The following is a 24,830-nucleotide window of genomic DNA, read 5'->3' as shown; positions in this document are numbered from 1 at the left end:
ACAAACATCAAAATCAACACAAAAATGTGTCACTGAGCACATAATTAAGTTTCTGCCATGACTGTCTCAGTTCCCTGAACTGAACCCTGTAGAAAATGAATGGGGTGAACTGAAGAGAAGAAGCACCAACATGGAGCTGGTATTCTGAAGGATCTGGAGAGATTCTGGATGAACGAATGGTCTCTGAACCGTGGGTAACATGAACTAGAGAAAATTACATTATAAAGAGAAAATAAAATTATTTCATAATGAAATGAGTTTCCCCCACTTTCCATTGTTTTACTTCAATGAAAGGTTAGAATTTTGTAAATTTATTGAATGAAAGATCAAAAGGATAAACAATGCAGATTTATTTTCACAACCACCCTTGCTCATATTTACCAAGGGTGCCAATATTAGTGGGCGGCACTGTACGTTATGTCGCATTTCGAGAAATTGGGTCCCTTAAAGAGATGTTTTTAAATTAAAATACAATTAAACTTAAAACCTGTCAGTAGCGTACATTTTTAAAGAAGACTATTTAAAAAATTTACATTTGAGCTAGGCCTTTATAGCGTACAGAATACAGACTGATGAGAACAAAATTTAAATCCTCCCATGTAAGCCTCAACCAAATGATAACTATAAAAACATTCTGTATGAATGTAAAATGAGAATATTTTGCAGAAGTCTTTTCAGTTTGGCTCGAAAAAGGTTATGAATGTAAGTATTTAAGATGTTTTATAATATTATATACATTTTATTTTTTTAAATAAACATTTAAAAAGTTTCACAGAAATGTTTTGGTTTGGGCTAGTGGGTTACTTTTATCTCAAAGACTGAGCCTTATCAAGTGCCCAAAGGCATCATTACCTATTAGATTAAGAAATCCTACCTGAAATAATTAACTTTAGAAAAAAGTAACATTTGATAATTGCACTATTGAATTTAGCTGTTTTAAAGCTACCTCAAATACTCAGTTTTTCAAGTTAAAGTTAGTACAGTACAATAACTTACCTGTTAGTATAGGGTCTTGTCAGGCTGAAAACTCAGGTGTTCAAATATGCACAGCATGTATAGCAATACAATTGTGTTTTAGCAATGTTAAATCTCCCTCGTTACTAATAAGAGAAACGTCTGCTAAAATGTATTAAACACCCCTGATTCAGTTGCTCCACAACCATCAACATCAGTGATCGCTCTGTCTAAGGGTGTTTCATGTATAGGCAGATTTAATTGCGTAAGAGATCACATGTCTGCAGCTTATTTGCATCACTGGCCAACAGCCCACATGTACTGACGTTTTGAGATGTGCTGAAATGCAGTTTAATGTGCTAAAGTGCAATTACCCAAATAAATATATTGTAAATAAAATTGGTAATCCATATTAAAAACTCGCTTATTGATACTCTGACCATTCATAGAATTTTCACAGGTTTTTATATAGTTATAAAGTAGTTTCACAATTAAAAACATCATCACAGTAAATATTGACATTTTTGTGCTGGAGCAGAATGCAGACTGTCCTATATTTGGCCAGGGAAGAACTTGGCCTTGTCTGTGTTCTGTAAATCTCAGCAAGGATAATGGCAATCAGATGTGATTACCTATATGACGTCAATGGAGTGTGTGTCATCCTACTGTGTCACTGCTGTAATATAAAGCTCTGATAAAGTAGATCAGAAATAATATGCATATATTTCACAGAAAACAAGTGATTGTTTATGATTAATGCCATATTTTATTTCTTTCACAGAACCACTTGCATCTCACAAGGCCTTTTACCATTTCTCTACGACCATTCTGCTGGTGTTCAGTACTATGGGAAGAGGAACATTCAGGTGCACGTAGTACAAATAAATTGACTAAACAGTACCTCCCTTTGGAAATAAGAAATATAAAAATGTACAAATTGACATATTGGGCAAATGTGAGACAGACAAAGGCAAGGAATTTCTCAGCTTTTGAAGAATAAAGAGACCTAAACAGACACTTTCAGTTTCTATGAATGAAACAATGTTTTGTAAAGACTGGATTATTTACACTGTTAAAGTATAGCAAACTATTATTATTGTATAATGTAAACATTATTGTATAATGTAAACAGATACAATTCTATTTAGTTAGTTTGAATTGGCTTGCATTAACTGAATAACTTTCTGTTTAGATAGAGTCCCATCTCTGAAGATTGCTGGACACAACTGAAAAGAAATTAATGTAAAGGTGCGTAAAATATACATATTTTAAATCAGCCTCTAAACACTTCTTAAAACTCAATTTCATCTCCACACTCATTCTTTAGCAACTTCACTGTAACGGTCATGTGCCACCCTTCAAACTTATCATGCTTGATAATGCCAATACTTCATTAACACCACCTCTTCCACGAATGTGATCTGGATGTGGGTTCTGTGAATTCAGAGATTAAGTGCTCACTTTGGTCGGGTGCTTCCATTGTCACAGAGGCAGAAACACATCAGCATGGACCATTCGAAAACAAAATCCCTCAATGACATTCTGCTTCCATTCATTCATCCCTCAACTTACCACCAAGAAGGAAACATACATTTCCTTATTAACCTGCATACAGCAAGCTAAGAACATTCGATTCAACACAACCAGTAACCCTCTGTTATCTTCACATTTTTTTAAAACACTAATGTTTTATGAAAGATAAAACTTTCACTCACGTAAAAGAGCAAAACTACAGTTTACAGTACTTCCCCCATTCCCTCGTCTCCCTTATTCCTTGGGGACTTCTATTGGCCAGCACAAGCATGGCCTTCCAGGCAGAGTTTAGACCTCTGCGGTCTTTATATTGAATGGACAGCTATCTTTTACAAGCCGTTAGGGTTGAGTTGACAGCTCTAATTGCTGCCTTGAGCGCAGACCGTGCTGCTGGAGGATATGGGCAGGGCAAAATTACTCTCAGCGCTAATGCAGCAGTCTGTAGACTCGGCCATCTCTCCTTCTTTTTCGCAAATGGCAGTCATTGGTCCACTGGGAATGCGGCTACGGCTGTTGTACCGGCTGCTGGCTGCAGAAGGTGGTGTGCGTGAACGCCCATATTTTAGGGTTGTTAGTCCAGCGGTAAGACGGGGCAAGGCTCCCTCTGTACGTGCCCACTCTTCATGTGCTCTCCTGCTGCTTGTTGGAGAGGTGCACAGTCCATCAGATTGTGCATGCTCTGAATTAGCCCTCTGAAAACGGGGGTCTGTGCATTTGAGAATCTCAGTGGCTGACATGCGGAAGCCGGACTCTGAGCGGCTGCCCTTCTTGAGAAGCAGAGCTTTAAAACTGTCATTGCTCGTGGATGAGCGCCGCAGGTTGCGCTGAATGGAGCCGGTCTGACGTGGCAGTAAAGTTAGGCTGGGGCAAGAGCCTGTTGGAGTGACAGGTGGGGAAGGGAGGAAGTTACGGCAGCGTTCCTCTTCAGAGTCGCCACGGCCCAGGACCTTCCTCTTTGACCTGTGGATTAACAGACAGCAGGATTTGTTTTCAGGTAAGCCTTTGGCATGGTTACTGCATGTCTAGCTGTTGATGGTGTTGATACCATGAGTGTAAAATTTCCATGTGTAGCTTTTAAAAAAATCTATAAATAAGTGAAAGTGCGACTGTCATTTGTTTTAGGACTGTAAACAGAGGCCACTGTCTACTTAGATAAAAATGTTGTAAAAGATCATTTAGAAGGGATTCAACATTACTAAATTTGTTTGGAGATTGGAGATTATCAGTTTTGAAGGTTACCTGATAACAGATAACTAGATAGTGCTACTTTTATTACTTTATTGTTTGTATTATCTTGTAGGAGTTATGGTAAATAATTTTTGTATTCTGCTATACCCTTAGAAAATAACTTTGCATTTAATCATCTACCACCATGCTTCCTTAAGATTCAGGACATCATGTTCCCTTAAGGCTGTTTAATCGGAGCACTTGGATGTTAGCTCTTTCTAGGCATTAAACTTTGATTCACACAAATTAATAATGACAAAACTTCTAAGAATAACACTGCATAATGTGCTTTTTAGTTCTGTCCTACAACACTATGACAGTCATACCAGAATAATCTTCCCAGCTCTGTTTGCTTATTTTCAGGTTGGTTGAAATACATTTAACTTATAACCTAACAAAAGGTGTGTCACCACAATACAAACACTGTGAAGCAAAGCTTGGGGATTAGAGAGGGCAAAAAAAGAGGATGATCAATTATTTTAAGGGAGCTACTAGATTATGGGTGTAATCTGACCCTAGCCAAACTACAAGGAGACAACACCAGCCAAAGACTTGATTACTTGCCAGTCCAATCCACACCTGTAATTGGATGTTCATGTTCTGTCTACGCAGACTGCTCCAGATGACACGTTTAGACAAATTATTCAACACAAATGCATGAACAAATGACAACTCTAATAACAATAAAATTGAATGATTAAAAGATCCCAGCTTGTCATAAAAGTCGATATCATAAACATTGTCCAGACCATCCAAAATACCAGGGTCGTAATTATTAATTAGTAATATTTCAATACAAAGAGATACTAAAAGTCATTCTATAGAACTTAGCATCAGCCAAACAATTGAATTAAAAAATTTGTTTGTGTAAATTGAAAACATCTATATTAGTTTATTATTTCTTAAAAATTATATTATTATTCATTTCATATTGATTCTGATGAAAGAAGGAATAGCTTCACAGACTGATTCATCTGTTATCATCATGGTTGTGTGCATTAAAATAAATAAAAGTATTAAAAGCTTAATTAAAATGTAACAATCTAATTGTACATAGAGTTGACTATAAGTTTTAATAATGCATTAAGTTTTGAATAACCCATAAACATAAAATCTATAAACATATTGGAGTATTTTTATTTTGTGATGTTCTGTAGCATAAATAAAAAAATATATATTTGATGGCTACATTTGTCTAATATGCGGGAAAAAGATAAAGTTAAATACTCTTCCTGTAATTATTAGCCAGTTCTGAAATTCTGAATTTTTCTCAACCCTGTTTATTAGACAAAAACAAAGTTATTTTTGATGATCTGGTCACTAATCACATTCAAATGAATTGGCACAACAAAATGAGTGAGGATTACATATTCTGACCTTTCCTGAATAAATTATGTCAGGTGTTTTTACAGGTCAATACAAATGTAATACAATACTTTTCATGCAAATGTATAAAACTTTGATTCATGTTGAGTAGTGCAAGAGAAACTAAATTATCCATTTACAAGTAAATTATCCATTGTGATGGTACATATTACGATCTAGTAAAACTTTTAACCTTCATTACCTTTTTAAGCACAGCCTACAGCAGTTTTATGCTTACATTTATCCAAATATAATTTTACTTCTATGCATAATGCAGGCTCTACTGGCTAAATAAAATAAAGCATCACATTACCTATGAATGGCAGCAAAGAGGTCCTCTGTAGTACGGAGACGAACAGGCGTCACCATCGCCCCCACAGCCTCTCCGTTAGCGTTAATGCTAGATGCGCTTTCAGTGCTTGAGTCAAACACGGCACCTACAACCCACACACAAACACTCAGCTTACTGTACCTCTCAATATGAGAAGAAAAAATGGAGACTGAACCTACACTGACTGAAAATCAGAAAGGCATAAAACCCATGCTGCAACAGACATTTTCTGCGCCTTAAATTATTCACACTCCTTTGGTAGTCCTGCTGTTGTGCAATAACTGCACTTTAGTGAGCACTGCAGAAGCTTGAGACTATTATAGTCTAAACCCGCTAACCATCACACACTCAAGGGCTCTCATTCAACTTTCTTAGCTGATTCAAGGGTAACTAGTTATGTAACGGATAAAAAGAATCATAGAGTTGTAGTCATTCCTGTAGCACGTAAAACAGGACCTGTGTGGGTGGTAATGAAGAGCATCCACTCAGCTTCACTCACAAGGGGGATACATGAGGGTTGGAGGGGTGTTGATAGAACTATATTAAACCAATTTACTTTAACTTTTCGGAAGAAAGAATGATGATAATGATCATTGAGGCTATGAAATACAGAACGTATAACCTAATAAAAATAATATTATCTAGTAATTCATGCAACAAAAATGCAGCTTTGCAGATGGATACAACTCTGATAGTAAATTTAAATGCATGATCAAATGGCACAATCATTGGTTGACACACTAAAATGATCCTCCATACACATAAACTTTCTCTCTTTTAGGCAAGTAATAATAGACGCCCTTACCATTTTCCTCTTGTTCGTCCTCTTTAAAGTTGATGGATCCCGAGCTGTTGCTTGAACCATCATCTGATGTACTTTTATCATCACAGAGCCCAAAGTCCTTATCACTCAGGCCGAGGTCATGCTCATGAAGATCAGAGAGATGCAGGTCTTGCAGACTGCTTGATGACAACTCACTGCTGAGAGACAGTCTGCTTTTCACCACAGGGGTTGAAGAGTCTGAGTCACTCTCTTCCTCAACCTCAAGGTCCAAAGGAATTGCTTGCAAATTAACTGCATTTGTCGAGGATGTGCCATTCAGTTGCCCTGACTCAAGTATTTCTTGTGCTTCATGAACCTGTTGAAGCTCGAGTCCATGAGAGACAGGTAGGCGCATAATGGGTGGTATAATAAGGGAAAGACTGGGTTTCTTAGGTGATATAGGAGGCTTCTGTTTCAGCTGAGAACTTTGAGAAGAAGCTGAGGAGTTTGTGCATTGCAGAAGCTCATGGGAAGATACAACTGGAGATGTCTCAGAAAGGTGCACTAAAACATTCTGACCAGTATTGCTGACATGTTCATCTGTGCCAGGATGTAAAGAGCCAGTTGATGCCTGAAGAAATCTGATGACAACTCACTGCTGAGAGACAGTCTGCTTTTCACCACAGGGGTTGAAGAGTCTGAGTCACTCTCTTCCTCAACCTCAAGGTCCAAAGGAATTGCTTGCAAATTAACTGCATTTGTCGAGGATGTGCCATTCAGTTGCCCTGACTCAAGTATTTCTTGTGCTTCATGAACCTGTTGAAGCTCGAGTCCATGAGAGACAGGTAGGCGCATAATGGGTGGTATAATAAGGGAAAGACTGGGTTTCTTAGGTGATATAGGAGGCTTCTGTTTCAGCTGAGAACTTTGAGAAGAAGCTGAGGAGTTTGTGCATTGCAGAAGCTCATGGGAAGATAAAACTGGAGATGTCTCAGAAAGGTGCACTAAAACATTCTGACCAGTATTGCTGACATGTTCATCTGTGCCAGGATGTAAAGAGCCAGTTGATGCCTGAAGAAATCGGTTAACTAAATATTCATGTTCAGATGTACCCATACCATTTTCTGACTGACTAACACAGATGGAAGTCCATGTTTGTTCTGTAGTTTCTCTTTCCAAGGACTTTCCTGAGTTTGTTTCAGAATGGTTATGTGCTTGGTCATCAAAATCATCAAAACTGACTGCTGTAAAAATATCTTCTATTTGCTTGAGCTTAACAGGTCTTAGCTGCACCAACTGAAGAGCTTGGGCAGTGATTATTGGTCTCTGAGTCTTCTCTTGCTCTCCAGTGTGGTTGATGTTAAGTGCTTTTTCAATTTTCACAGCCTTCTTAAATGTCAGACAACTCTCTGTGTTCAAAATGGCTGCTGTTTGAAGACTCATCTCAAGTAATGATGGAGGAGGTGGAGGAGGAGGAGGAGGAGGAGGAGATGGAATGCACAGTGAAGGTTTGGGAGGAAGAAGTGAAGGAGGTGGAGGACTATTTGTACCTTCATTGCTTGACAGAGATTCAGAAACCTTTGGTGGGGGAGGGGGGAAATCAACAGTGTCACACTTTTCAGATGTTGTGGATGAATCTGAAAGTGAATTATGTCTCTCTTCCAAGTCAGAGGATAAGTCAGGCAGAAAAGGAAGAGGTGAGGTTGAGTCTACCATAGCTGCTGTTGGAGAGCAAGAAGCGGGACTGGGTGATTGACATGATGTAATGGTCATGTCAGGTAAAGGTGGAGGTAGCGGTATGTTTCTGATGGAATCTGAGGTGTTAGAGGACAAGGATGTAGAGGAGGAAGACACAGAAGACCGCAGGGAGGACTTTCTTTCAGGCACTTTTGGTTTCAGCCTCCCTGCAGGAGATTTTGCTCTTATTAATGAAGTAACTGGGGTGCCTGCAGTCGGAGTGTTGGACTGACTTGAATAACCACTTGATGGTGACGTCAGGCGATGAACCTTGTCAGGTGATGAGGCCAGTTTTGACTGAATCCCACTACTGGTGCAGTGGGACGATGGGAATCCGATGTTGTAGGGTGCATTGCCCATGATTACTTGATTCTCCTCAGTGCTAGCAGATCTTGTGAATTGGGAGGAGAGACCCTGGTCAGACAGTGGACCTTGGTAGTCCATGTAGAAGTCCCAGGACTCTGCATAGTCTGAGCGCTGACTGCTGCTATCACTGTGTGTAGGTGTGACCGGACAAACAGCAGTTGCTGCAGACATTCCACTGCTTGCTGCACTTATGGTGCTCTGGCTTCTGGGTCGGAGTACCCAAGGGTCTTCAAACCCACTGCAGGGTGCCTGTTCAGAGCAAGTTTTTAGGTTAAGCTCTAAGGATTGCTGGAGACTGGAGATCAACTGCTCACTAAGGACCGAACCATTGTGGTGAGTCTTCCTCTGAGGTTTGCGCCTTAAGGAATCAGTTCTCGCTGGAGGGAGTGGGGGCTTCTTGGCTTTCCGCAGGGAAATGCTGCGAGTCAGGGAGCGGTTGCTGTGCAGACTTGCACGATCCCCTTGACTGTGGTGGTCCTTGCACTCATACAAACTGTGCCTTGCATCTCCCGCTTTACTGATGGAGTCATGACTATGCGACTTCAAACCGGAGTCCATGCGCATGGAGGTGTAGTAGCCTTCATTGTCAACAGAGAACAATGAGCTTGAGTCCGTCTTGCTGGGAGAATGTTCCTCACTGTTGTATATATGGCTGACAGGTGAGGAGCAACTTGATGTGACATTGTCCTTTGGAGAAACTTCATACGTCCACTGGTCAGTGGTTAGAGTGCTGCAGCTTTGATTGCTGCTCTCTGAGAAGTTGGAATCCCTGCGGACACAGTTACGACTGCCGCAGTTTCTGCCATCAAGTGTGCTGCACTGGGACTCAGTCTCTGTATGGATGCCTGTACAGAGGGAGGTTGTGGATTCGTAGCAGGAGGAGACAGCCGACAATGAGGCATCAGCAGTACTAAGCAACTGGGCTAAAGAATGAGGTGATTGCATCTGGTTATCCTCTGTTCTTTTGTGTCCGTAAACAATGGAGTTCTGTAGTGCACCACTGAGACTGAACAAGCTTGGGCTATTATTTTGATCAGAGCCTTGGTAATTTGGATTTTCGGCAAGTTTGGGGCTGTTTAATGTACTGCTTCTGGAATCGGAGAGCATATGCAGTGACGATGAAGAACCATGCTGCATGTCAAACTGGTAGGACAAGGAGCTTGTAGAGCCAGAATTTATCCTGTAGGGGGAGCTGGTGTACTTTGGTTCACAGTGTTGATGCGAGATGTGAGAACCTTGGCGTGGCAAACTGTGAAAGCTCTGATCACTGTCATTAAGCTGAGTGTAACTAATACCATTACATTCACTCATGGTGGAAATGCTGCTTGAGGATGAGACGCTGGCCATTTGGGCGGCAATTCCGTGGCCTCTCTGTGCTCTGATTCTACGTACTGAGGGAGGAACAATCTTCACTTCTTCTGTTTGGCAACTGGAGTCACGGGTGTCTAAGCGTCTCAGGGTGGAGTTTACGCTTCCTGCTCGACTGAGGGTGGAGTACTGATCTGCCATGCACATCGAGGGAATTCTGTCATCTTGTTCTTTACTTGCTGTAAGAAAATAAGGAATGGGAATTATAGATATATGGTGTATGTTTGCACATGATTGTCTTTCTTAATGATTATATATATATATATATATATATATATTTATAAATTATTGTAGTTAGAATATGGTAATTAAATAAACAGGATATAGTATAATATAAATAATAATCAGTAAAATAAATAATAATTAACTAAAATCAGTGAAATAATAATTCAGATTTAAAAATATATAAATCTAACTTAAGGTTCCAACATGTACTTAAAGATGCATTCAATAATTTTATCCTTATTTTGCGTTAACATGGCAGTCATCTTGGACCACACTAACACCTAGTGACATAAACACAGAATCATGCTGAAAAAGAAAACTTTTTTACGTACCAATGCCATTGCACAAATTCTATACTAGCAGTCAGATTAATGCATTTTACATTACATTTACATTTAGTCATTAAGCAGAACACACACACACACACACAAAGAAAAACAAGTAGATAGAATAGAAAAAATAGAAAGCTTTTTGTTTTTTAATAAAAAAAAGAAGATAAATATAGATAAAGTAGAATTAAAGTAGAATAGAAAGTGCTAGAGTTAGAGGGTCAAATAAAGGTGGAACAGATTTTAGTTTTATGCTTTTAGTCGTTTCTTGACGATGGTTAAGGACTCAGCTGCTCGGATTGATTTGGGCAGGTCATTCCACTAGGAGGGAACAGTTAATGAAAAAGTCTGTGAAAGTGATTTTGTGCCTCTTTGAGATGGCACAATAATACGCCGTTCACTTGCAGAATGCAAGCTTCTAGAGGGCACATAACTCTGAAGTAATACATTTAGGTAAATGCATTTCCAATAGTGAAAATATCCAACAATGTGTCATGCCAGCCCCTAGGAGGTGACACTCAATGTAAAATAAAACAGCTTTTATTAGATTACTGATATGACTGGACAGATTTTTGGTTTGGGGACATAATTTTTGTTAAATCAATATTCATTCCTTCATGTATAAAACTTCTAATTACTGCAAAAAAAAAAAGTGAGTGAATGCACCTTTACGTTGTTTGAGAGTGGCGCAATGTACTGTAAAGGATTGCAACAATGAATAGGAATCACACCTAGTTCAGTCTGGATGTTGTCAGGAACTCCTGCTATTGTCTTTCTTCTTTGCACCCTCTTGGGTCTTCGTATTATGGTATCAGTGTTTGCTGCAGAGCGACGGAAACTGGCCTGACGGTCAAAGTTCTCACCTAAAGATGTAACAACAGAGAAAACCAGTGTTTATTAATGGCATGCCTCATGCGGAGACACTACATTGCAGTTAGGGATGCACGCAATATCATCAAATAAAAGGCAAGATATATCTACAAATAATACAGACAGATTTCTTTAATTCATCAGTGTGTTCGCATAGAGGTTTTGCCGGTATAGCCGGTGTGAATAAATATAGATTTAAATTAAAAGAGACAGGATAGTCTGTGCATAATCTGATGTGCACTGATAGACAGCAGAGCGCTAAACACTGTGCAGTGTATGTTTCATTCATACTCGAAGCCGGAGGGCGCTCTCGCGCAGAAAGTCGTGGACAAAAGCGAAAAAAGTTGTTTTCACAGAAAAACAGAAACGTTTGGAAATATGAAGACATTAAACATACGATTGCGACAATATATGGTTTATTTGTGTTTGTCAAGTCATCTCCAGGTAATAAATAAAGTATATAAACAATGCAGTGCTAACTGACATAGCATGTATTACAGTATAGAAACTATTCTGCCTTATTATGTGATAAAAAAGTGTTTTTAGTATGTAAACAAATCATTATTATTGGTTATTGTCCAGCAGTTATCTGATTTCTAAGCCAATTAAAAGCTAGAAATTAGAGAAAAATTAAAGTTGCCTATACACTGCCAGTCAAAAGTTTTTGAAGAGTAATATTTTTAATGTTTTTTAAAGAAGTCTCTTCTGTTCACCAAGCCTGCATTTATTTGATCCAAAGTACAGCAAAACTTTTTATATTTTTTATTTGAATATATTTTAAAATGTAATTTATTGTGATTTCAAAGCTAAATTTTTAGCATCATTACTCCAGTCACACGATCCTTCAGAAATCATTCTGATTTGCTGCTCAAAAAAACATTTATTATTATTATGATGTTGAAAACAGCTGAGTATAATTTTTTCAGGTTTCTTTGATGAATAGAAAGTTCAGAAGAACCGCATTTAGGCTATCTGAAATATAAATATTTTGTAGCATTATATAAATGTATTTATCATCACTTTTGATCCATTTAAAGCATCCTTACTAAATAAAAGTGTTCATTTCTATAATTTCTTTAAAAAAAAATTTTTTTTTAATTATACTGACTCTAAGCTTTGAATGGTATAGTGTATAATGTTACAAAAGCTTTTAATTTCACATAAATGCTGATCTTTGGATTTTTCTATTCATCAAAGAATCCTGAAAAAAATGACTCAACGGTTTTAAATATTGATAATAATAATAATAATAATTAAAAAAGGTTTCTTGAGCAGCATTTACAGTTTAATTCCACTGAAGAACCTTTCTGAGTTTTACAAAGATCCCAGACTTCTCCATTATTTAAAGAACTAGTTATCAATTATTGGATCAAATCTTAAAAGTATATATATATATATATATATATATACTCTAAAAAATGCTGGGTTGTTTCAACCCAACTTTGGGTCAAATATGGACTAATGTAAAAATTTAACCCAACTGTTGGGTTAGTCCATGTTTGACCCAAAGTTGGGTTGAAACAACCCAGCATTTTTTAGTGTGTATATATATATATATATAACATTTCTGTCCCCCTCACTTCTGAAATGATGGCTACGCCCCTGTATATATATACATGTGTGTGTGTGTGTGCCAGCATTGGCTCATTTTCCCTATTTTTACATTTAGATTACCTTTGCCGTCATTTTATGCAGATCTCAAATGAAAATCCATATTACTTATTATAATGTGAAAAGGATTATTGACCCGAGTTTTAATATTGGCGCATCCCTAATTGTAGCTGAAAATAACTGAAATAATTCTAGGAACCTACTAAAATTATTATTATCCCACTGTCCAAAATAACTGTTTACTGAAAAGATATGTGATTAACAACAGAATAGTTAAGGCCACTGCTCTAAAAACTTCAAGATTATTACAAGTGATATTTCATGATTTAACAACGGATGTACCTGTAATGTTGATGGGAATGATATCAGTGGCCACCGACTGGGCCTGTAGTTTCATCTTCTCCTCAGGAGTGGGCAAAGGCAAACAGCTGGTCCAGCTTCTCTGGATGTCCATGTCATCTTCCAGCAGAGGGGTCTGAGGCGGCATTGAGTACACAAGCTTCTCCTCTTCATTAGGTGACTCTGAAGCCTGAACACAACACAAACAGACTGATTTAATGAGGTCAGGCTTCGGTGAATGATAGCCTAGCCAATTCCCAGGGATAGGTATTGTCTGATATTTGGTCATTTCTATTGTTAATTCAGTTAAGTGCTTTCCAAAAAGAGCAAAGTAAAAAAGACTCTTGAAGTGCATTTCCCTCCAGTAACGTCGTGTGACTGAAATATTTCTCTGAGCAATAAGCCCTGGGGAGCCCTGAATGGAGGAGAGCTACTCTCTAAATTATTCATGCTAATTTGAGATCAGTGTTACAGTCAGTGTATTCAACCATAATGTGTCTCGGTACTCTTTTATTTAATTTTTTTAAATTTTTTGGCAAAGAGACAACTTTGATTCTTTTGTCCTGCTTTGCATAACCAGTTCTCATAAATTTGCAAGACTGCTTGAGGGAAATACACAATCTAATTATGTATTAATGTCTAATTTGTGTAATCTACCATACTCAATGTCTCTAAGTCTTTGAGGTGAAAACACGCTCACGGCGGGTGACTTGCACTAGTAGGTTGTTTATGAAGATGCTATGAGGACTTGTTAGGATCTGAAGCCACCTTTCACAAAGCACAGCGCTACCACTGACTAGCAACTGCAGTGAGAGCGGTACCTTTCTTTTCCAAGATCTCAAATGACAGCAGAGAGAGAGGCAAGACTGTGATAGGCAGTCTAGGACTTTAAACCGCTTGGTGAGAGGAAAGAAAAATTGAAAATAAAAGAACAAAACAACATCAAGTGAAGTGAGACATTACCTTTATTTAGGATAACAGATTGTGGAATAAATATTTTCTATTTCTACTCGTTGATTTTAGTGCTGGACTACACTGATAGCATGCAAACAACCACTAGGGGGCAGTGCAAACAAAGTGACCCAAATCATGTCTTCATGTTGAGTATTTAGGAGAAAACTGGGCCTTTGTCTGTTTTATGCACATATGAGCATACATTAGCTCTCATTATAATACAGTATAACAGTTAATCAATTATTGGACTACATAACCAAAAGGATCACCAGGATTTTGGTGATAAAATGGTGAAATTGATTATAAATGGCATGACATATTGCATAGCCAAACAAAATAAAGTTGTTTTTCTAGCAGCAGCATGCATGTTTGTTGCATTAAATTGCATTAAATTTGTGTTTAAGGTTAGGTTTACCTTCTTTTTCTTCTCTGTCTTCTCCTCATCCAGGTGAACATTTTCACAAAGGCTGGTTGCAGAGAAGGCAGGGCTTTGGGAGTAGTACTGGGAACTGCGGAATCCATCTTTCCTGAGCTTGTCACATTCTGGAGAGGTAAACATAACCATCCAATCATTAACAATTTGTAGTGTTCATGAGTTTGTAAAGAGTATTAAACAGATCACAGGCCCATAGCAAGAATTTAAACATCAATTCATGCTACATTGTTGTGCACAGGCAGCTCAAACTAATATTTTATTAATCAAAGAGGCTATAAAATAAAATATTTATTTCCAAAAATCGCCCTGTGGAGAACTAAATGAAGCAATAAAAGTAAAAAATATTTCTTAGAAAAAACAGCTGCAGTCCACATGTTCTGTAAGTGGAAGGACTACATAATTTAAATAAATGAAACACATAACTGTTTTTGAGAACAAATGAGAATGAAAAAGAGTATTTTTAGCCAGCACAGAATGCATCCAGATAAGCAGATAGATAGATAGATAGATAGATAGATAGATAGATAGATAGATAGATAGATAGATAGATAGATAGATAGATAGATAGATAGATAGATAGATAGATAGATAGATAGATAGATAGATAGATAGATAGATAGATAGATAGATAGATTTTTGTCACTAAGAGCTCCAGCCAAATAAAAGAGTAGTGTCTGTTTTTACTGTAGGACTTCTTTCTTTTGTAGGATATGTTTTACTGTAGAGTTCAACCTGAATATGTCAGAACTGACTGTTGGGTTATGGATGGCCTGCAGAGTGGGGGTCTCCACCTCCACCTAATGCCACTGACATATCCATCTATTTCAGCTGATCACCTCCTCTGGCACCTTCATAATGAGTGCCTGCTGAGAAACACTATTAGCTATTCTCTCTCTCCCTTTCTCGCTCTCTCTCTCTTCTGTCTTTATGCAGAACTCAATGTAATCACTAATCTTCCTGCAGTAGCACATGATAAAACATGGTGCCTTATCCAGCGTAGCTTGCAGTTTGCACAAAATGCACAATATCTCAGTTGGTTACTGTCTTATAATCTATAAAATGTAAGCAAAGCAAATCTTCAGTCCTACATTCGCTTTCTGTATTTTCATTTAAGAAGTCCTAGTGAGAGAAACGGATTACTTCAGGATATAAACTGATTGCTATTTTTTTCCAAACAAATTCAATTTCAGGTACTACATACTGTAAATAAATATGAATTCAATGTAAAACTCTCTGTTAAAAGAATGAGAGTAGAAGAAATTAATAATGCATAGAGGATGGTGATAATCTTATATGTAGACTGTGCACTGACCAGGTGATTAGACAGTTCAGTAACACAAACCTGCAATGTCAGCAAGCCTGCAAACAACATATAATGCAAGTAGGAACAGCTTGGCCTGCATTCTTAATGTATATTAATATGTCTCACACATATGCTGGACAGAGGCAAGAGATTCATTTAGATTACATGAATTATAAAGCACATAACTTAACCCAGAAATAAGCCGTGTTTCTCATGCTGCGTATTATGAGAAGCACATTATTATAGTATATAGGAGTGTTGGTATGTTTTAGGAGGTGTATAATATTACTCCACAACGTGCTAATCAGTAAAAACTCTACTGGAGTCAATAATTATAATTAGCTGTGCATTTTGAGCTGTGATGAGTGAGTAGAGGCTAATACAGTTTAATATGTTAGTAGCTCAAAGAGTGAAGGATAGACAGAGTGAAAGAGAGAGAGTATAATCCTTAAGAGGACTCAACTTCAAACCTTTCACTTTACCTCTCACTTCTCATCTTACTGCAGGCAACACGGACAAAAACACAGTTTAGTGCCCATAACAATTACTCCATGTTTCTAAAAGCAGCTTTGTCTACCATCTAAGAAGGGGTTAAAGGAATAGATCAGGCAAAAATTAAAATTCTGCCATAATTTATTCAACTTTAAGTCAATACAAACTGGTATGACTTTCTTCTGTCATATGAACATTTAACAAAACATCTAATTTTGTTTTGAGCTTCATTGTAAGGAAGAATGTTTTACAGTTTTGGAATGACATGAGGGTGAAGGTATCAATGGATGACAGTACCTGATTGTTGCAAAGGGACCAATTGGTTATCAAAACCTATATTTTCAATAAAAAAGTTGTACAGCTGCAGTGCCTGCAGTCGACTCTTAATTGCTGCATTGTGATTCATAGAGTGAGGGGAAAAACATTCAGAAAATGTGATGTGGGTGGTTGATGAATGCAAATTAAATTAAAAAAAATTATATATTTAATTCACAATTATAACAAACAGACAGACAACAGCCATGACCCTGCCAAAGCTCACTGGGAAAAAGTGGAAAACAGACATTTGGTGTGCCACCTGCTGCCCCCGCTGGAGCCAAGACAGCTCACAAACATGCACCAGTACATTAGCATTCCAGAGCACCTCAGAGGACTAGTTATTTAGGCAATAGCAAGGTCAAATGAGAAAATTTAAGAAGAGTCATGAAAGTAAAATGTATCTGGTTTCCAGATACAAAGGGAAGTGATGTTGTTCACTGGAATAGGACAATATACCCAAGTGCAGCAGAAGGTCAAATGACGAGGACATCTGCCATTAGGCTCTAGTGAAGCTGCTTCAGGAAGGTATTTAAAAATCCCTGTGGAGAGTGTATTGATGCAAGGTAACATGAACCAAAAAAACAGGCAAAGACACAAAACTTAGAAGATTCAGAAACATAGAGATTGTAAAGTCGACGAGAAACATGATTCACAATCCATTTTACTTTCAGTATGTGAAATATACTTAAGTGGAACTAATGGACATAGACATTAAGTGCTATATACTTAATGGAATAATTTGGTTATTGGCTCATATTTTAAACCACTTTGTCAAACATCTCTCCAAAATCATGGAGAGGACATGCATTTATTTATAGTATATTGGAGACAATTTGTGGTATGTGCTCCTGTGCAAAAACTTTTTGGAGTTTTGCAGTGAGATTGCATTTGAAAGTAGACCCACTGACCCTTTAGCCCATACTTGGATGCTGAGGGCCATGTTCACCTTTGAAAACATCAATGTATCCCTACTAATGCTTCCTTTGCATTGTATTGTTACTATTGTCAAAACCTTTATTAAGTTAACATTTAATGGCAATAAGATTTTGAAGATTTTTGAAATCCTGTATTAGAGTAGTCTAAAACATTGGTTTTCATTGTGATGCATATTTTGGTATGTTTATTATTAACACACTTGATTCAGATTATCAGCTCATTACAACTCAGTTAATGCGAGGTACACAATACATGATTTTAGGCCCGATTATTTACCTGCCAACATATTTTTCTGGAGATCACAGACAAAAGCCCAAAATCTGAGGCAAATGTGCTCCTTCACGTGAGTGAAGATCACATAGTGTGAATTATCAGCGTTGCCTATGCCTGAGACATATTTAGCAGGCTAAATATCTGGACCTGTCTGCAATTCAGAGTCTTGCATTGTATTTTGGCTGGAAATGACATCTGCAACAACCTACAGTACAGCCAAAGGGAGAGCAAGATACAGGATAATTCTGCTCATGTGTGATCTTACGTCATTTAATGTACTGTACAGTTTTACTTCTCACGCATATCAGGTTGGCTTATGTTAGTTAGTGTTGGTTTAACTGGTAGACTATGGGCAGCAAAGTCTTTGTGGTGAAGCATCTTTTCAATGGAAATACCTGAATAAAATGGTCTTTTAGAACTATTTAGGGGTGCAAATACAGCTAGCTACCTGGCTGATATTAGTGATATTTTTTACCGTCATTTAACACTCAAAGATAATGTTTAAAAATACTAATACATTAGTTAGTCTCAAAATGAAAATTCAACCTTTAGATTTTCAATTATAATGATGCCTACTTTTAGCATTCATTCTTATTTATTTATATACTTTACATAAAATAGTACAAAATGATCATACTAGCCATAACAACAAATTAATTATTGGCTTATCAGTATGAGCCAGAATTTTAAAATTAGTTTTAATGCTAATCAACTCAATCCAGATGTCAGCAGGAGAAGATATAATTCAGACAGAAAGAAAAACTCTGCCTTTGGCTGCAGCCGCTGGGCATATAAGATTTGGGAGCTGCAGTCATGTGCAGTCTCTTAGGCTCCCTCAGAGAGAACACATGAAAAACTGCATGAGGGGCCGGGCCAATCAAACACTTCTGCACCACTGCGTCTAAAGACACTGGAGACATGCTTGTCTCTGGCTGGTGCCTTGACAACCCAGATTAAACGATCAATTATGCCAAGACCCTCCGGGTAAGATTAACCAGGTCAGTCTTATCAATGCATTTTTCCATATAAAAAGTATGTCAGTGATTATAGATTATTCACAATAATAGTTTCCTCAAGTGCAAGAGGTCATGCGAGAGTACTAAGTCATGAGCTGAAAATACATGAAGGTAGAATTCACTAATCCACCAAAACGTCAATGATTCTGTTGGAATATACTCTAAGGCTAATTCAAATATGTAAACAAGTACAGTATAAGTGTAATCTAAACTTAAATGTATATTTATAGCATGCATCAGTAATGTTGTCATATATATATATATATATAATCTACCATTGTCTCATACCAAACCAGCATTTAATATAACAAAAAAAAAAATCATATTGATATAATTATTATTAATATAAACTAAATAAGATTCAAATATTAATTTAACTGAAATATAATTTGAGAATGTATATGCATAGCTTATATATATATATATATATATATATATATATATTAGGGCTGTCAAATAATTTTTTTTATCTAATTAATTACAGGGTGCTGCGATTAATTAATCTAATTAAGCGATATCATACCAGCAGCAAGAGCAATATCACACGAGTGCTGTTTTTGTCACGAAGAACACGAGTGCAAATGGGATTTTATACAACAGTTCAGTAAATAAGAAATTAATATTGTGCTATATTTTAAACACAACATTGTGTGTTTTTGTTCAATTTTGCCAACGAAAATATTACCTAAAAAGCCACACCAGAACTGTTGTGCGCATCTCCGAGCAACACAGCGGTGAATGAATCCGCGTTTTGAACGAATCATGTGAACCAACGATTCAAAGGCCATCCATAAAGAGAGCCATTTACTTCATTCCTGAATGAATCAGCCATTTGAACGAATCGACTCATAAAGACATTTACCACCACCTGCTGGTAGTTTTAGTTTCTTCTAGTATCATTTAATTTACTTAAAAAAACATTGAAGGGATAGTTAACCAAAAATAAATTAATAAATAAATGCTGTCATCATTTACTCACCCTCATGTTGTTTCAAACCTGAACGACTTACTTTCTTTTGCACAGCATAAAAGAAGGTATTTTGAATACTGTTTGTAACTAAGCTGTTTTGGTCACTAGTGACTTTCATTGCATGAACAAAAAATACTGAGATGTTTCTCAAATTATCTTCTTCTAGGTTCCATACTTCGCAGCACCCTGTAATTAGTTAGATAAAAAATGTTATCGACTGACAACCCTAATATATATATATATATATATATATATATATAATTAAATTTGATCTATTTTTATATATATATATATATATATATATATATATATATATGCTGATTATATATGTATATATAATCTGATTATTATAATATTACAATATTTGTATTTAATTTAACTGAAATATATATATATGCTGATTATATATGTATATATAATCTGATTATACTTAAATTTTTATAGTTGTAAATTTTATTTAATGCATATAATAAATGTGTTATTTAAAATATTTATAGATTGTTTTTATTTATTATAGAAAATATGAACATAACAGGGCATCATTGCATTACATCACCAATACAAAAAGAATCACTCAAAGTTGCAGTACAAGGTCACATAAGGAGTTCGATGCCCCGCTATAAAAAGAAACTCACGAACAAATGCAGCACGCGCTCCGAATCAGATACAAGCAACCCACAGCAGCAGTGATGAATAACCCCACACCCCAAACTACTTCAGTCTACTTGACCTTGAGATGCACGTGTGATAAGATCAACCAAAACCAATACTGTACATGATAAGAGGAGCTTACCCTTCTTTTTGAAGTACTTAATGACAGATTTAAGAGTGGTCGAGATGAACACCATTGTGACGGGTGATCGATCCCCTGAGAGATGTGCGCATAAGGATATATTAGTCCACCATCAGAGCGAGTGAGTGTGAGGAAGAGAAAGGGGGAAAAAACCTGCCACTACCTATACGACACTCTCTCTTTACTCATTTTACGCTGACTGGCACAGCATGCAACACTCCCCCTCCTCTTCTACCTCTCTCTCTCTTTCTCTATCACTCTCTCTCACATACATTTGCCCACCCCAGAGGATATTCAGTTGCTGTTTGAGTTGTACTCTCTCTCTTTCTGCATCCGCCTTCCTCTGCTCATCAATTGTGCGTCTCTCCTCCCCTAGTGTCTTTAGCTGTAGTGCATGTCTCTCTGTCGCATTGCATAGGTTTAAGTCTCTCTCACCTTGCCTTTAAAGCTGTGGAGGTATAACAAACTTGGATCCGTGCCATACACTATGGATCACTGACAATCAGCCTATTGTGTTTCTCTACACTGCTGCAGCCCCTTCCACTCCTCCTTTCGCTCTGTCCTTTTTCTTTTGAGCTGGGGCTTTTGAGCTTTTGAGTTTGAAAAGGATCCTAGGGCATTCAGCAGAGATTAAGGTGGTGGTCACCCACCCAGCTCTTATTTAGGGGCTCATTGCTGCAGTATTTCATTAGTGTTGAAGCAAGTGTAAGTTTCTTTCTCCTCCTTGCTCCATTTTTTTTCTTTCTAATGAACTGTGAACGGCCACTCAGCATTTTCACACGTGAGGTTGGTCAGAACTACATTTGGATTCAGTGCACATGACTCACAGCTGTGGGTTTGCGATATCACTTTATGCCTTTGACATACAGTGAACCTTTGGGGCAGAGAAGACACATTAAGTATTCAGACCTTCAAGTTGGGTTTCTTGAGCAAAGGACAATTAGACCTGGTATCTAACAAGCATGGTGTGCCAATCAGCGGTGCTGTAAATTAGAGCCCTCTGTTCATCATAGCACACTCAGATGACACACAGATGGCCATGATGCATTGACACTGATCCAACGCGGCTACCATCATATAGAGCGTGACGACCACTCAGTGGCACAGCAAATGTCTCTCCCTGCTTTTTGCACTTTATGAATAAGAATAGGCTACAAAAATCTGAAGTATGCTGTAACAGTTTTGTACAACAGTGGTAAAAATGTTAATTGCCCTTTTCCCACTAATAAACTGATTTGGTAGTTCTCCCTTTTGTCAAATTCCAATTTACTGGAATTTGACACCACTTTACTTTATTTTGGGCGTATCTGAATAAATATTATGCAACATTTCAAAATTGCAGCTTTGTGTATATTTCATCTGTAGCGTAAGGAATTTCATGATTCTGGTGTTGGTTCCTCTCACAAATTCTAGTTATTGAAAATGGTGTATTTAAAGTCATGATGAAACATCTGAGCGAAACAGATAATCAAAAAAGCAGGAAAATACTGTCAGACAGTTTAAGGTTCTAAATGACTTATTAAAAGACTGCTCATAGAATCAGTCTCACTTCTCCACAGTATGTCCAATAGTCATGGTCTTCACAGCAAGATCTCTTCCTAAAAGGGGGGGGGGGGGGGGGGGGGATTGTAGGGCATGGAATTAGTTCTATCCACCCATGTTGACAGATCTAAATGCAAGCTTGTCGACCTGTAAGAAAGGGTTGGGGCTAAATAACTGGAGAAGTCTGGCATACATCACCAGGGAGAAAGAAGTCTGTTGTTTCACCAGAAGTTTGAGTTATGACATTCTGATCAAAAATTATGAGGTATTTTTTTAATGCACAGATGAATTAACACCCTTCAGTCTTTTAGAGGCAGCATAAATGCAATCCAGTTATTGATCTCAACTACATAATAAACAGTACAAAATAAACTCTTAACAAAACTACAAAAATAATTCTTAATGTAATGTGCTGTAAATAAGCCAGTTTAAACATTCAAGTGCATGAAGAGGCTAAACAGAACTCAATTCGGTACTCGCGCACTATTATTTGAGGCATTTGTGTAAACACAGAATTGCATCTTTCGCATACACAAAAAATTATCTCACAATACCCTTCTCTGCAAAGATTCTCTTAAATAGTCGGTTGTGTCTTAAGTGAACGTATACAGTGAAGAAAGAAATTGCATGCGTATCATTATATTGGATCTGTGCTTCCGGTCTTAAAGGGACAGCAGCCTATACCTGCTGCTCTCTGTCATTAATGTAAATAACAAACAAACACAACACAACTTTAACAAAGATTAATCTGTACTTAATTTATGTGAACACTGTGCAGTGTTGTTTTACACTTATTTATTACATTTATGTGCTTGAAAACTAATTTTAGACCTTACTTTACCTGCAGCTTTACTATTTTTATCTTGCAATTTGTTTATTTGTTCTTATTTTATTATTGACGCTTCACTTTTCTTTAATAATGTTTGACCTTTATTTGTTATGCTAGTCATGTTTGGTATCGAAGAAGTACTTAAAGTGTTATTTAAATAATAATTTTTTAAAAATCCAAAAAGGACCGATCTGTGACTCAAAACCTGTAATATGTGACCCTGGACTACAAAACCAGTCTTAAGTCACTGGGGTATATTTGTAGCAAGAGCAAAAAATACATTGTATGGGTCAAAATTATTGATTTTTATTTTATGCCAAAAATCATTAGGATATTAAGGAAAGATCATGTTCCATGAAAATATTTTGTATATTTCCTACTGTAAATATATTAAAACTTAATTTGTGATTAGTAATATGCATTGCTAAGAACTTTATTTGGACAACTTTAAAGGCGATTTTCTCAATATTTTGATTTTTTTTCACCCTCAGATTCCAGATGTTCAAATAGTTGTATCTCGGCCAAATATTGTCCTATCCTAACAAACCATACATCAATGGAAATCTTATTTATTCAGCTTTCAGATGATGTATTAATCAAATTTTCTAAAAATGGACCCTTATGACTGGTTTTGTGGTCCAGGGTCACATATGATTTGAACCATGAGATTTGTGATCCGTTGCACCCTACTCTCTTGACTTGTTATTTGAAGCAAAAATACATTCACTGAAGTTTTTGTGTTATTCAGGCTAGTTAAATTCATTTTGGGCTACCAAAATCTGAAGAATGCCTGCCCGAAGGGCTACCAGGGATTTAAAAAATTTGCAAGCCCTAATTTGGCTCCAATATAGAAAAAAAATTAAAAACTCATCTCAGTTCCCTACATGGTAACTACTGATCCGCTTTGCTTGTTTTTTTCCTGGTTGATGTTGTGTATTCCGTTGGCTTACCCTGGCTCAGCTAAAGGGCACCCTCATAATGAGATTGGGGTACAGCCCCCTAAAATGCTAAAAACTTTCTGCCTGATGATCCTATTGTGTTTAGTGGTTTACAGCACAACCAGTCCTGAAACACACATACTCATATACACACACACAAACTCTAGCACTCCTCCTCCCCATGTCCCAGACAAGACATTAACTGAAGAAGACACTTGTCCATGTAAAGCAGCTGGAGGGCCAACATAAATGCCCATTAAACACTAGCCTGAGGAGATGAACAACAGCTAAATTAATATACTTCACATAAACCGATATTGCTTTTCACTCACTGCATACCAGAAGAACATATGGCAAATTGCATACCTATAGAATAAACAACTCTTAATGACTTGCATCGATATACAAACCATGGTCCAGTTGGGATTTTAATTCTGCATTCGTGCTGATACAATGGAAATGAATAGGACCATAATGAGACAGAATGGGGATTGTGAACAAAACTCCAGCAGTGTGTGGACTCCCATAAAAGACGTCTTAGCTATTGTGTGTCACTGTGTGAAAATGCCAGACAGACAGAAAAACATAGTATACCACAAAAGACAGGAAGGAAAAGGAAGAAAGCACTTGAACTTTAATGAGGAATGGGTTTGTAGACAGGCTTTGCTCTGTATGTATAATATATAAGCTACAAAAAACTAGTTCAAATGTGCGTAATTTTTTATTTTTTTTAAGTGGCAGTCCTGGCTGGGTGCTCAAATGAAAGATAAGAAAAACACAAAATTTTACATTTTGGTGCATCCTTATTTAAAATCCATTTGCGGCATGATACTTTTGCATATGTGTTTTTTGCAATGAAGATCAGCAGAGCAATACCTTTAGTATTTTTAAGTCAGAAAGGTTTCATTAGCAATAACTATTCAATCTTGAATCAGAATTTTCCATCTTGATGTTTATTCCCTTTTTTCTCTGATTAAACAGCCTTACCAAATGCAAATAAATATTCACTGCA

General features: G+C 37.1%; 1 protein-coding gene and 1 long non-coding RNA gene across 2 annotated transcripts; both read right to left on the bottom strand.

The window, feature by feature from the left end:
* Positions 1-1,715: 1,715 nt before the first annotated feature.
* LOC107590943 (NHS-like protein 1) lies at positions 1,716-20,564 on the bottom strand. The gene is made up of 8 exons (XM_016279903.1): positions 20,510-20,564; positions 14,388-14,515; positions 13,022-13,208; positions 10,930-11,061; positions 6,862-9,823; positions 6,216-6,421; positions 5,393-5,516; positions 1,716-3,447 (listed from the first exon to the last, which is right to left on the bottom strand). The coding sequence occupies exons 1-8, from the start codon at positions 20,562-20,564 to the stop codon at positions 2,847-2,849; spliced, it is 4,395 nt and encodes a 1,464-aa protein (XP_016135389.1). The 3' UTR covers positions 1,716-2,846.
* Positions 20,565-22,007: 1,443 nt separating this feature from the next.
* LOC107590923 (uncharacterized) lies at positions 22,008-23,842 on the bottom strand. The gene is made up of 3 exons (XR_001609840.1): positions 23,831-23,842; positions 22,959-22,962; positions 22,008-22,107 (listed from the first exon to the last, which is right to left on the bottom strand). It is a non-coding gene; the product is annotated as an uncharacterized lncRNA (long non-coding RNA).
* Positions 23,843-24,830: the final 988 nt, after the last annotated feature.

Source organism: Sinocyclocheilus grahami, unplaced genomic scaffold (assembly GCF_001515645.1).
Source record: "Sinocyclocheilus grahami isolate Dianchi unplaced genomic scaffold, SAMN03320097.WGS_v1.1 scaffold134.1, whole genome shotgun sequence".
NCBI classification, from domain to species: Eukaryota; Metazoa; Chordata; class Actinopteri; order Cypriniformes; family Cyprinidae; genus Sinocyclocheilus; species Sinocyclocheilus grahami.
The sequence above is the reverse complement of the archived record's forward strand: the minus strand, read 5'-3'. Positions and strand labels throughout refer to the sequence as shown.

Excerpts from the sequence above, each read along its gene's own strand:
- LOC107590943 (XM_016279903.1), bottom strand. The coding sequence starts at position 20,564 with ATGGTGTTCATCTCGACCACTCTTAAATCTGTCATTAAGTACTTCAAA. Across the intron at positions 9,824-10,929 it reads CAACATCCAGACTGAACTAG|CAAGTAAAGAACAAGATGAC; the intron begins GTGTGATTCCTA and ends ATTTTCTTACAG. Across the intron at positions 5,517-6,215 it reads GGACGAACAAGAGGAAAATG|GTGCCGTGTTTGACTCAAGC; the intron begins GTAAGGGCGTCT and ends TGTGGGTTGTAG.